General features: G+C 42.4%; 1 protein-coding gene across 6 annotated transcripts in view; it reads left to right on the forward strand.

Annotated features, from left to right (window-relative positions):
• The window catches only part of Me3 (malic enzyme 3, NADP(+)-dependent, mitochondrial), a 222,076-nt gene that overhangs the window by 180,149 nt on the left and 30,243 nt on the right, over positions 1-11,684 (forward strand). The window contains exon 8 of one of the 6 annotated variants that reach the window (XM_017321927.2): positions 5,454-7,337. The exons of the other annotated variants lie outside the window; for them this stretch is intronic. Coding sequence (XP_017177416.1) covers positions 5,454-5,679 — 226 coding nt within the window. The 3' untranslated portion in view covers positions 5,680-7,337. Of the gene's footprint in view, positions 1-5,453; positions 7,338-11,684 lie in introns of those variants that run through there. 6 annotated transcript variants of the gene reach the window in all.

An 11,684-nucleotide genomic window follows, 5' to 3' on the forward strand; every position in this document is an offset into this window, starting at 1 on the left:
AAAAAGCTGTGTGTGTGTATGTGTGTGTGTGTATGTATATGTGTGTGTATATATATATATATATGCACATACACATAGCTATATATGGTTATACATATATAGTTATACATATGTATGTTTATACACCTGTATATATGTATACACATATGCATGTATATATGTATACATATATGTATATTCACACACATGTATACATATATGTACATTCATATATATATGACTTATTGAAATTAGTAGATTATCAAACAAAAGAAGAAGAAATGAAGCTAAGAGGGAAACACATTGGGTATATATGGAGTAAGTTAGAGGGAAGAATAAGGGTGAATATTATCATATTTTGTTGTATATATGTACAAAATTCTCAAGAATAAATAATATACAAAGAAAAACATCTGAAATTGGCACAATAGAACTTCAACCACGTTATACTAATTAAACCAAATCACAGGTACATACTGAGTTCCCAAAGAGGAGGTAACATAAGGGTATAAGTGTAATGGACTACCACACCCATCATTCTGAGAGATACAAGGAATAAGGCACACAGAAGTATAGAAGATGCTCCGTCAATGCAAGGTAATGGCAGAATTACATATAAATCCAAGGAAATATATGAAATTAGCTGAACAATGGTGGCCTATGCCTTTAATCCCAGCACTTGAAAGGCAGAGGCAGAAGGATCTCTGACTTCAAGGCCAGCCTGGTCTACAGAGAATTCCAAGACAGCCAGGGCTACACATAGAAAAAGTAGGAGGAAAACAGCAAACTCTTTAGGGCCTGGAAAGATGGCTCGGTACCTAAAAGCACTGGTCCTAAGTTCAATTCTCAGCAACCACATGGTGGCTTACAACCATCTATAATGGAACCTGATGTGCTCTTCTGTCATGCAGGCATACATGTGAATAGAGCACTTGTATACATAAGTAAATAAATCTTAAACAAATAATAATAATAAAATCTGAAGGAAAGAAAGGAAGGAAGAAAGGAAGGAAAGAAGGGAGGGAGGGAGGGAGGGAGGGAGGGAGGGAGGGAGGGAGGGAGGGAAAGAGAGAGAGAGAGAGAGAAAGAGAGAGACGAAAGAAAGAGAGGTATTTTCACCTAGCGCTTGCTATGTTCAGTATCCAGTCAGACTGTAATTTCCAGTAATCTGGAAATATATGAAGATCCCTGTCCTCAGCCAGGCATGAATACACATGCCTGTAATCCCAGCACTCACAAAGGTGAAGCAAGAGGACTGTGAATTTAAGACCAGCCTGGACTACATAGTAAGACCCTGTATCAAAACATCCTGATCCTGTTCTCAAAAAATATTGCATTCAAAAATATTTCATCTGTATGCTGGCATTTAGATAACCTGACTTTCCATGTTTTTTGGTGTTTGTTTGATTGTTTGTTTGTTTGTTTTGGCTCAGTGTCTATGTAAATCAAGAGTTAAAGAGGAGTGAGTGTTACAGAGGAAACATAAAAAGCTGTGAGCTTCCAGCCCATAAATGTTGAAGTCACCTAGGTAGAAGAAAGAAAGAGAAGAGAAAATGAATCTCTCTGCCACTACCTGAACTGTGCCCAAGTGCTCTATGAAATTCAAGATTAGACAGGGATATTGTTGGTAGAAAGAATGAGAAAAGCAAGTAAATGCTCTCGTTCCTTGATCTAGCTTTGACTATGCAGGGTTCTCTGTTTAACATGGAAGGGTGGCATGTTGGCATTGTCCGCCCTGAGCAAGTAATAAGGTGTGTAGCACATATGAAATGCTATCCATCTTGGATCTATGAGAACTCTGTAGCTCAGACTTCTGACTCCATGAGCATTTACTCTGGCTGGTCCTGCAACTCCTATAGCTCAACAGCAAGTCAGAGGCTAATGTAACCTTCAGCTTATTCTCTTGAATAAACCAAGATTTTCCCCCTCCACTTTCCATGAAATGGAAACTGATGGTTCTAGTGTACAAAATTCTCCTGGATTATGTTTTCTTGGGTACATCCAACCCCCTTTTTCCCCAGTCCTTATCTGCCAAAGTATAGAGCAGAGGATCAAATAAAGTAGGTGTGTAAATGCTGAACCACACCCCCACCCCAATCTCACTTTGCTTTTGAATCACTAAGGGTGTGTAAAAAAATATGCAAGAGTCTTTGGGTTAAAACATGAACTTCTATGTTTTTTAATTCCCCTAATAGCTCTGGTATAAGGTGATCTAGTTTCATTTCTGCTGACAAGATAAAATATCTTGACCAAAAGCAAGATAGGGAAGGGAAAAAATGAGTTTATTTTTAGGCTTAGAACTTTTAGGTTACAGTCCATCATTGAGAGGAAGTTATGGTGGGAACTAGCTGAGTACCAACCTCAGCTTGAGAGAAGGTCCTGAGGTGAAGGGAAGCAATGGAAGAATGACTCAGAGTCAGTGATGGATTCAAGCTGACAGCTCTGTAACCAGCTTGAGATAGCTCTCTCTATTGCAGACCAAAGACCAGTCTTTTATTTATGTAAGCTACTTCCTTGGAAATTTCATATCAGTTTAATCATTTAACCCAGGTTCCCTTTTGATCATTCTACAAATCATCATTTTATGACCTTAGCTCCTCAAGTCCTAGGAGTTAAAATATAGAGCACATTCAAGGCAAATGAACCAGACAGTAAGTATATTATTTTTTTAACATGGCAAGTCCTATGAGGTTCACTGGGCACAGAACTTGTGGTTGCCAAGTCTAAACATAGAGGCTATTCTCATATGAGAAAATTAGCTTTATATATAATACTTTTTACAATTTCTTTTTGCAATTTAGTGACCTCTTGTTTATGCTGTTGCAAGCAGCATTGAAGCTCATATTTATAATTTTTAGCTATCTCAACATATTCTTTTAATCTTTGGATTTTTTTCTTTTTTATCTCAGCAACTCCCAGGCTTATTATTGAAAAGAATTAGGCAATCCCAGAAAGTAGGACTATCATTAAGCCATCATCTTTTTTCTTGCTACCAGACTTTTTGTCCATCACCAACCTTTATTTGGATAGCACATATAACTACCTCCTTTAGTGAATAAAATATCTGGATCAAATTTAGTTGTTGATGACTTCTATGGAAGACACCACTATTTTGCCACTAATATTATTTGACCATCTATCTGAGCCTTGTTTTTTAATTATTCCTTTCTCTCTCATGATCCAGGTTTTTCCTCTGTTGACCAAATCATGTCTCGTTTAATATCTTTCTAACTAAGCTGACTTACTAGTGAAGCTGCTTCTGTTCTTTCAGGTCTGGGAAGCCCCTCATATAATTCATGTATGTTCACTACAGATGGTTGTGAGCTACCATGTGGTTGCTGGGAAATGAAATCAGGACCTCTGGAAGAACAGTCAGTGCTCTTAACCACTGAGCCAACTCTCTAGCCCCCCTCATACAATTCATATTGCATGCTTATATTTTGCATAGTTGAGAACTCCTGTAAAGAATAGTTCATAAACTTTTCTGTTTAGTCTTGAACTCATGTTTTCAGAGTTCTTTCCCACAGCCTTAGGGGCTGTCCTGAAGGTCACAGTATCACCATTTTGATAAGGATCACCAGACACATTCTCACTTCCCAGAATCATGCTGTTTCTGATTATCATGGAATCATTGACCTTTGCAGGGAGAACATTCCATGAAGAAGAATGAACATGGAATAAGCATGAAGTAAAATATGTACATTATTAGGCAAACAAGCTTTACACCTATAGCAACCATCTATACTCAAGGAGACCCATGTCCTGCTGGCTCTGTTCCAGAGGCAGAAAACATGTCACACCATACCTTCTACAGCCTGAACCTAGCAAAGCAACTAGATTTATCACACCCACAGTCAAGAACAGAGAGAATTAAATTATGAGTTCTTGCTCAGTTACTGTCCAGCCAGCCACCTCCATTCTTATACAATCCAGAGCTTCCTGCTTAGTGAATGGTCCCATCAACAGTGGTCTGGATCACAATCAAGACCATTCCCCACAAATATGTCCATAGGCCAACATGTTCTAAATAATCTCACAACTGAGGCTACCTTCTCAGGTAATTTTAGGTTGTGGTAAATTGACAGTTAAAACTAACCAATACATAAGCAAAGAATTATCTGGATGCATATAGACCAAACTGTTAATAGTGATTACCACTACAGAATGAGATTGCCTAGTATTTTTGTTTACCAAATTACTCATTTTGTCATGCTTATTTATTTATGTACAGATACTTACTTTGTAATAAAAAGAAAACATTTAATTATGAGTTAAATAACAACTCTCACCCAGAGATCATTTCTCATTTAAAATAAAAATCTAATTAGTAAGCAAATATCTGTTCACCTTCTTAGTGAACTGGATACTAATCTAAACTAGATGCCTATGGACAATAAGCAATTCACTTACTTTAATTCATTTAATACTGTCAACATCCCTAAGTTAGTTAACTCTTTATCACTTTAATGAAGTACTGTGGGTAATTATAAAGATGATAACTTTTAGTTCATAATTTTCGAGGTCCCTGTTCAAGGTCAGGCAGATCTACAGCAATGGGCCTCTGATGGAGGTACTGTTAAGGCACAAAGTATGTTGCAAAGCAAAGCATTTGCCTCATGACCAGGAAGAAGATGATGAGACATGGGGAGATAAAGTGCCCCATTTTCTAAGGACATACGGTCCCATCTCCTAATGACCACTTCCCATCAGTGCCACCCTGAGGACTAAGCCCTTAATCTATGGACAATATTCACCCAAACTATATCAGACTCTAGTAAGTAGGTGTATTAATTTCTCATACTACCCAAAATATAAGTCATAGTGAGAGATCTTCATCTTTTCTTTCTACTGCTCCAGCTTAGACATTTAAAAACAATGCTGGAGCCGGGCGTAGTGGCGCATGCCTTTAATTCTAGCACTCGGGAGGCAGAGGCAGGCGGATTTCTGAGTTTGAGGCCAGCCTGGTCTACAAAGTGAGTTCCAGGACCACCAGGGCTATACAGAAAAACCCTGTCTCGAAAAGAAAAAAAAAAAAAAAAAAAACCAATGCTGACTGCAGCATGTGTTATCAGGTGAGAACCCAAGAAGTTAGGGAAACTGCTCAAGGTCACACCTCCACTTAACAATGGAGCTGAGTTGTAAACAGATGGTCTAACTGAAGAACTCACTTTTTAATTGGAGGGGTTTTTATTGCTATGCCACCTCAAACATTCTCCAGACACCTTCTTAATAGACAAAGTAAAAGAGAAGGAGATCTTATTAAAGCTCTTCTACTTAGCTTACTCATTATTTCTCTGTCTGTTCAAGGCCAAGGTTAGTGCCTACCTATCCTCTTCAGAAGGGCACTGTAGAGGGAGCATCAATTACTATTTTAACACTCTCTAGCTTCCAATGATGAATGAAGCCTCCTCTTTTCTACATCAGCATCCAGGTTTGTCATCTGGTTCTCCCTGGTTCCTCCTTCTTGATCACAGGTGTCCAGCTGCTCCATCACTCACCAGAACTGAGCAACCCCCACAGCTCTCAACAAACCTCAAACCTCAGCCAGCTCAACCTAACCCCAAGGGGAAACTGAGGCACATGGGCTCCAAGCTTCTTGTGGTAGCTTCTAAAGCAGCACAAACAAGAGAAAGCCCCCTGAGCTCTGGACATCCAGGCCACAATAAAAGCTTAAGCTTCTCTCATAATATTTCAAGATGATTGTCATATACTATGTACTGAAAATACAGTCTTCTATCCTGCCATATCATCTTCCATCCCAAGATCAGCTTCATAACTTATAATAGAGCATAGTTTGTTCTATGTGAGGGGTTCTGACTCTGAGAAAGGTCAAGATACGATTGCTCCAAACAGAAATATACAAATAATGAGAAAGGCTTTGTGGACTACACAAGTAGCCGCAATGGTTCTCTATTGGAACATGTGGGAAAATTAGCTTTGTGATCTGTAAAGCTTCAGGTGGTTGAGAGAAAAGGATGTGAGATTTATGAGCAGGAGTTTGTGAAGTGAATTGCTACAACTTACTGAAAAAAGACGAGAGAGAGAGAGAGAGAGAGAGAGAGAGAGAGAGAGAGAGAGAGAGAGAGGGGGAGAGAGAGAGAGAGAGAGACTAAGGATTGACCACCGACCATTTAGGGTTGAAAGGTCAGCAGTCAGCCGCCACCCTCTTGCTAGCTCTGAGATTGTTGGTGTCTTGTATGTTTGCCTAGGAACTGAGTCAAACAGGGAAATTCAGGAGGAAATCCAACTGCTCATGAAGTGTTTTCTGTCTGGCCTGGACTCTCCCCTCATAATGGCTGAGGAGTGGCCACATTACCCTGAGATGTTTGCTGGAAGTTGCTGCTTCCTGAGACTGTCTTGCTAGTCAATGGGACTTTCCCCCTGTTGGGAGCCGCGCCCACATTCGCCGTTACAAGATGGCGCTGACAGCTGTGTTCTAAGTGGTAAACAAATAATCTGCGCATGTGCCAAGGGTATCTTATGACTACTTGTGCTCTGCCTTCCCCGTGACGTCAACTCGGCCGATGGGCTGCAGCCAATCAGGGAGTGACACGTCCGAGGCGAAGGAGAATTCTCCTTAAAAAGGGACGGGGTTTCGTTTTCTCTCTCTCTTGCTTCTTGCTCTCTTGCTTCTTGCTCTCTTGCTTCCTGCACCCTGGCTCCTGAAGATGTAAGAAATAAAGCTTTGCCGCAGAAGATTCTGGTCTGTGGTGTTCTTCCTGGCCGGTCGTGAGAACGCGTCTAATAACAATTGGTGCCGAATTCCGGGACGAGAAAAAAACTCGGGACTGGCGCAAGGAGGATCCCTCATTCCGGAACCAGAACTGCGGATCACGTTTATAAAGGTTCCCGTAACACAGACTGTTGAGAAGGATTCAACTGCCGAATTCAGAACTCATCAGCTGGGGAACGACGGTGATAAAGGTTCCCGTAAAGCAGACTGTTAAGAAGGATTCAACTGTATGAATTCAGAACTTTTCAGCTGGGGAACGAGAGTACCAGTGAGTACAGCTTCACGAGGTAAGCCTGGCCTTGAACTTTCTAACGAAATTCAAGACAGTCTATCAGAAGTAAAGTGGAAAATGTTTGGCCTTGAATTTTTTCTAATGTTAGGAGCCCTTTTGTTCCTTTTCACATGTTATCAAGTGATTAAGATAGGGCTGAAAATTCTAGAGGAAATTCAGGACAAGCTATCAGAAGTAAAGCGGGGAGAGAGAATAGGAACAAAGAGGAAATATGGTACACAAAATAAGTATACAGGCCTTTCCAAGGGTCTTGAACCCGAGGAAAAGTTTAGGTCAGGTAAGAATACCTGGAGAGAGATTAGAAGAAAAAGAGGAAAAAGGGAAAAGAAGAAAGATCAATTAGCGGAGGTCTCTAGGAAAAGGAGCCTGTGCTCATCGCTGGATGGGCTCGGGGAGCCAGCTCTTAGTAGCTCTGAAGCAGGTGAAGAATTCTCCTCTGAGGAAACAGACTGGGAGGAAGAAGCAGCCCATTACCAGCCAGCTAATTGGTCAAGAAAAAAGCCAAAAGCGGCTGGCGAAGGCCAGTTTGCTGATTGGCCTCAGGGCAGTCGGCTTCAAGGTCCGCCCTATGCGGAGTCCCCGCCCTGCGTAGTGCGTCAGCAATGCGCAGAGAGGCAGTGCGCAGAGAGGCAGTGCGCAGACTCATTCATTCCCAGAGAGGAACAAAGGAAAATACAACAGGCATTTCCGGTCTTTGAAGGAGCCGAGGGTGGGCGTGTCCACGCTCCGGTAGAATACTTACAAATTAAGGAAATTGCCGAGTCGGTTCGTAAATACGGAACCAATGCTAATTTTACCTTGGTGCAGTTAGACAGGCTCGCTGGCATGGCACTAACTCCTGCCGACTGGCAAACGGTTGTAAAAGCCGCTCTCCCTAGTATGGGCAAATATATGGAATGGAGAGCGCTTTGGCACGAAGCTGCACAAGCGCAGGCCCGAGCAAACGCAGCTGCTTTGACTCCAGAGCAGAGAGATTGGACTTTTGACTTGTTAACGGGTCAGGGAGCTTATTCTGCTGATCAGACAAACTACCATTGGGGAGCTTATGCCCAGATTTCTTCCACGGCTATTAGGGCCTGGAAGGCGCTCTCTCGAGCAGGTGAAACCACTGGGCAGTTAACAAAGATAATCCAGGGACCTCAGGAATCCTTCTCAGATTTTGTGGCCAGAATGACAGAGGCAGCAGAGCGTATTTTTGGAGAGTCAGAGCAAGCTGCGCCTCTCATAGAACAGCTAATCTACGAGCAAGCCACAAAGGAGTGCCGAGCGGCCATAGCCCCAAGAAAGAACAAAGGCTTACAAGACTGGCTCAGGGTCTGTCGAGAGCTTGGGGGACCTCTCACCAATGCAGGCTTAGCGGCCGCCATCCTCCAATCTCAGAACCGCTCCATGAGCGGAAATGATCAGAGGACATGTTTTAATTGCGGAAAGCCTGGGCATTTTAAGAAAGATTGCAGAGCTCCAGATAAACAGGGAGGGACTCTCACTCTTTGCTCTAAGTGTGGCAAGGGTTATCATAGAGCTGACCAGTGTCGCTCTGTGAGGGATATAAAGGGCAGAATTCTTCCCCCACCTGATAGTCAATCAACTGATGTGCCAAAAAACGGGTCATCGGGCCCTCGGTCCCAGGGCCCTCAAAGATATGGGAACCGGTTTGTCAGGACCCAGGAAGCAGTCAGAGAGGCGACCCAGGAAGACCCACAAGGGTGGACCTGCGTGCCGCCTCCGACTTCCTACTAATGCCTCAAATGAGTATTCAGCCGGTGCCGGTGGAGCCTATACCATCCTTGCCCCCGGGAACCATGGGCCTTATTCTCGGCCGGGGTTCACTCACCTTGCAGGGCTTAGTAGTCCACCCTGGAGTTATGGATTGTCAACATTCCCCTGAAATACAGGTCCTGTGCTCAAGCCCTAAGGGCGTTTTTTCTATTAGTAAAGGAGATAGGATAGCTCAGCTGCTGCTCCTCCCTGATAATACCAGGGAAAAATCTGCAGGACCTGAGATAAAGAAAATGGGCTCCTCAGGAAATGATTCTGCCTATTTGGTTGTATCTTTAAATGATAGACCTAAGCTCCGCCTTAAGATTAATGGAAAAGAGTTTGAAGGCATCCTTGATACCGGAGCAGATAAAAGTATAATTTCTACACATTGGTGGCCCAAAGCATGGCCCACCACAGAGTCATCTCATTCATTACAGGGCCTAGGTTATCAATCATGTCCCACTATAAGCTCCGTTGCCTTGACGTGGGAATCCTCTGAAGGGCAGCAAGGGAAATTCATACCTTATGTGCTCCCACTCCCGGTTAACCTCTGGGGAAGGGATATTATGCAGCATTTGGGCCTTATTTTGTCCAATGAAAACGCCCCATCAGGAGGGTATTCAGCTAAAGCAAAAAATATCATGGCAAAGATGGGTTATAAAGAAGGAAAAGGGTTAGGACATCAAGAACAGGGAAGGATAGAGCCCATCTCACCTAATGGAAACCAAGACAGACAGGGTCTGGGTTTTCCTTAGCGGCCATTGGGGCAGCACGACCCATACCATGGAAAACAGGGGACCCAGTGTGGGTTCCTCAATGGCACCTATCCTCTGAAAAACTAGAAGCTGTGATTCAACTGGTAGAGGAACAATTAAAATTAGGCCATATTGAACCCTCTACCTCACCTTGGAATACTCCAATTTTTGTAATTAAGAAAAAGTCAGGAAAGTGGAGACTGCTCCATGACCTCAGAGCCATTAATGAGCAAATGAACTTATTTGGCCCAGTACAGAGGGGTCTCCCTGTACTTTCCGCCTTACCACGTGGCTGGAATTTAATTATTATAGATATTAAAGATTGTTTCTTTTCTATACCTTTGTGTCCAAGAGATAGGCCCAGATTTGCCTTTACCATCCCCTCTATTAATCACATGGAACCTGATAAGAGGTATCAATGGAAGGTCTTACCACAGGGAATGTCCAATAGTCCTACTATGTGTCAACTTTATGTGCAAGAAGCTCTTTTGCCAGTGAGGGAACAATTCCCCTCTTTAATTTTGCTCCTTTACATGGATGACATCCTCCTGTGCCATAAAGACCTTACCATGCTACAAAAGGCATATCCTTTTCTACTTAAAACTTTAAGTCAGTGGGGTTTACAGATAGCCACAGAAAAGGTCCAAATTTCTGATACAGGACAATTCTTGGGCTCTGTGGTGTCCCCAGATAAGATTGTGCCCCAAAAGGTAGAGATAAGAAGAGATCACCTCCATACCTTAAATGATTTTCAAAAGCTGTTGGGAGATATTAATTGGCTCAGACCTTTTTTAAAGATTCCTTCCGCTGAGTTAAGGCCTTTGTTTAGTATTTTAGAAGGAGATCCTCATATCTCCTCCCCTAGGACTCTTACTCTAGCTGCTAACCAGGCCTTACAAAAAGTGGAAAAGGCCTTACAGAATGCACAATTACAACGTATTGAGGATTCGCAGCCTTTCAGTTTGTGTGTCTTTAAGACAGCACAATTGCCAACTGCAGTTTTGTGGCAGAATGGGCCATTGTTGTGGATCCATCCAAACGTATCCCCAGCTAAAATAATAGATTGGTATCCTGATGCAATTGCACAGCTTGCCCTTAAAGGTCTAAAAGCAGCAATCACCCACTTTGGGCAAAGTCCATATCTTTTAATTGTACCTTATACCGCTGCACAGGTTCAAACCTTGGCAGCCGCATCTAATGATTGGGCAGTTTTAGTTACCTCCTTTTCAGGAAAAATAGATAACCATTATCCAAAGCATCCAATCTTACAGTTTGCCCAAAATCAATCTGTTGTGTTTCCACAAATAACAGTAAGAAACCCACTTAAAAAGGGGATTGTGGTATATACTGATGGATCAAAAACTGGCATAGGTGCCTATGTGGCTAATGGTAAAGTGGTATCCAAACAATATAATGAAAATTCACCTCAAGTGGTAGAATGTTTAGTGGTCTTAGAAGTTTTAAAAACCTTTTTAGAACCCCTTAATATTGTGTCAGATTCCTGTTATGTGGTAAATGCAGTAAATCTTTTAGAAGTGGCTGGAGTGATTAAGCCTTCCAGTAGAGTTGCCAATATTTTTCAGCAGATACAATTAGTTTTGTTATCTAGAAGATCTCCTGTTTATATTACTCATGTTAGAGCCCATTCAGGCCTACCTGGCCCCATGGCTCTGGGAAATGATTTGGCAGATAAGGCCACTAAAGTGGTGGCTGCTGCCCTATCATCCCCGGTAGAGGCTGCAAGAAACTTTCATAACAATTTTCATGTGACGGCTGAAACATTACGCAGTCGTTTCTCCTTGACAAGAAAAGAAGCCCGTGACATTGTTACTCAATGTCAAAGCTGCTGTGAGTTCTTGCCAGTTCCTCATGTGGGAATTAACCCACGCGGTATTCGACCTCTACAGGTCTGGCAAATGGATGTTACACATGTTTCTTCCTTTGGAAAACTTCAATATCTCCATGTGTCCATTGACACATGTTCTGGCATCATGTTTGCTTCTCCGTTAACCGGAGAAAAAGCCTCACATGTGATTCAACATTGTCTTGAGGCATGGAGTGCTTGGGGGAAACCCAGACTCCTTAAGACTGATAATGGACCAGCTTATACGTCTCAAAAATTCCAACAGTTCTGCCGTCAGATGGACGTAACCCACCTGACTGG

The sequence above is a fragment of the Mus musculus genome, chromosome 7, assembly GCF_000001635.26.
Source record: "Mus musculus strain C57BL/6J chromosome 7, GRCm38.p6 C57BL/6J".
NCBI lineage: Eukaryota > Metazoa > Chordata > Mammalia > Rodentia > Muridae > Mus > Mus musculus.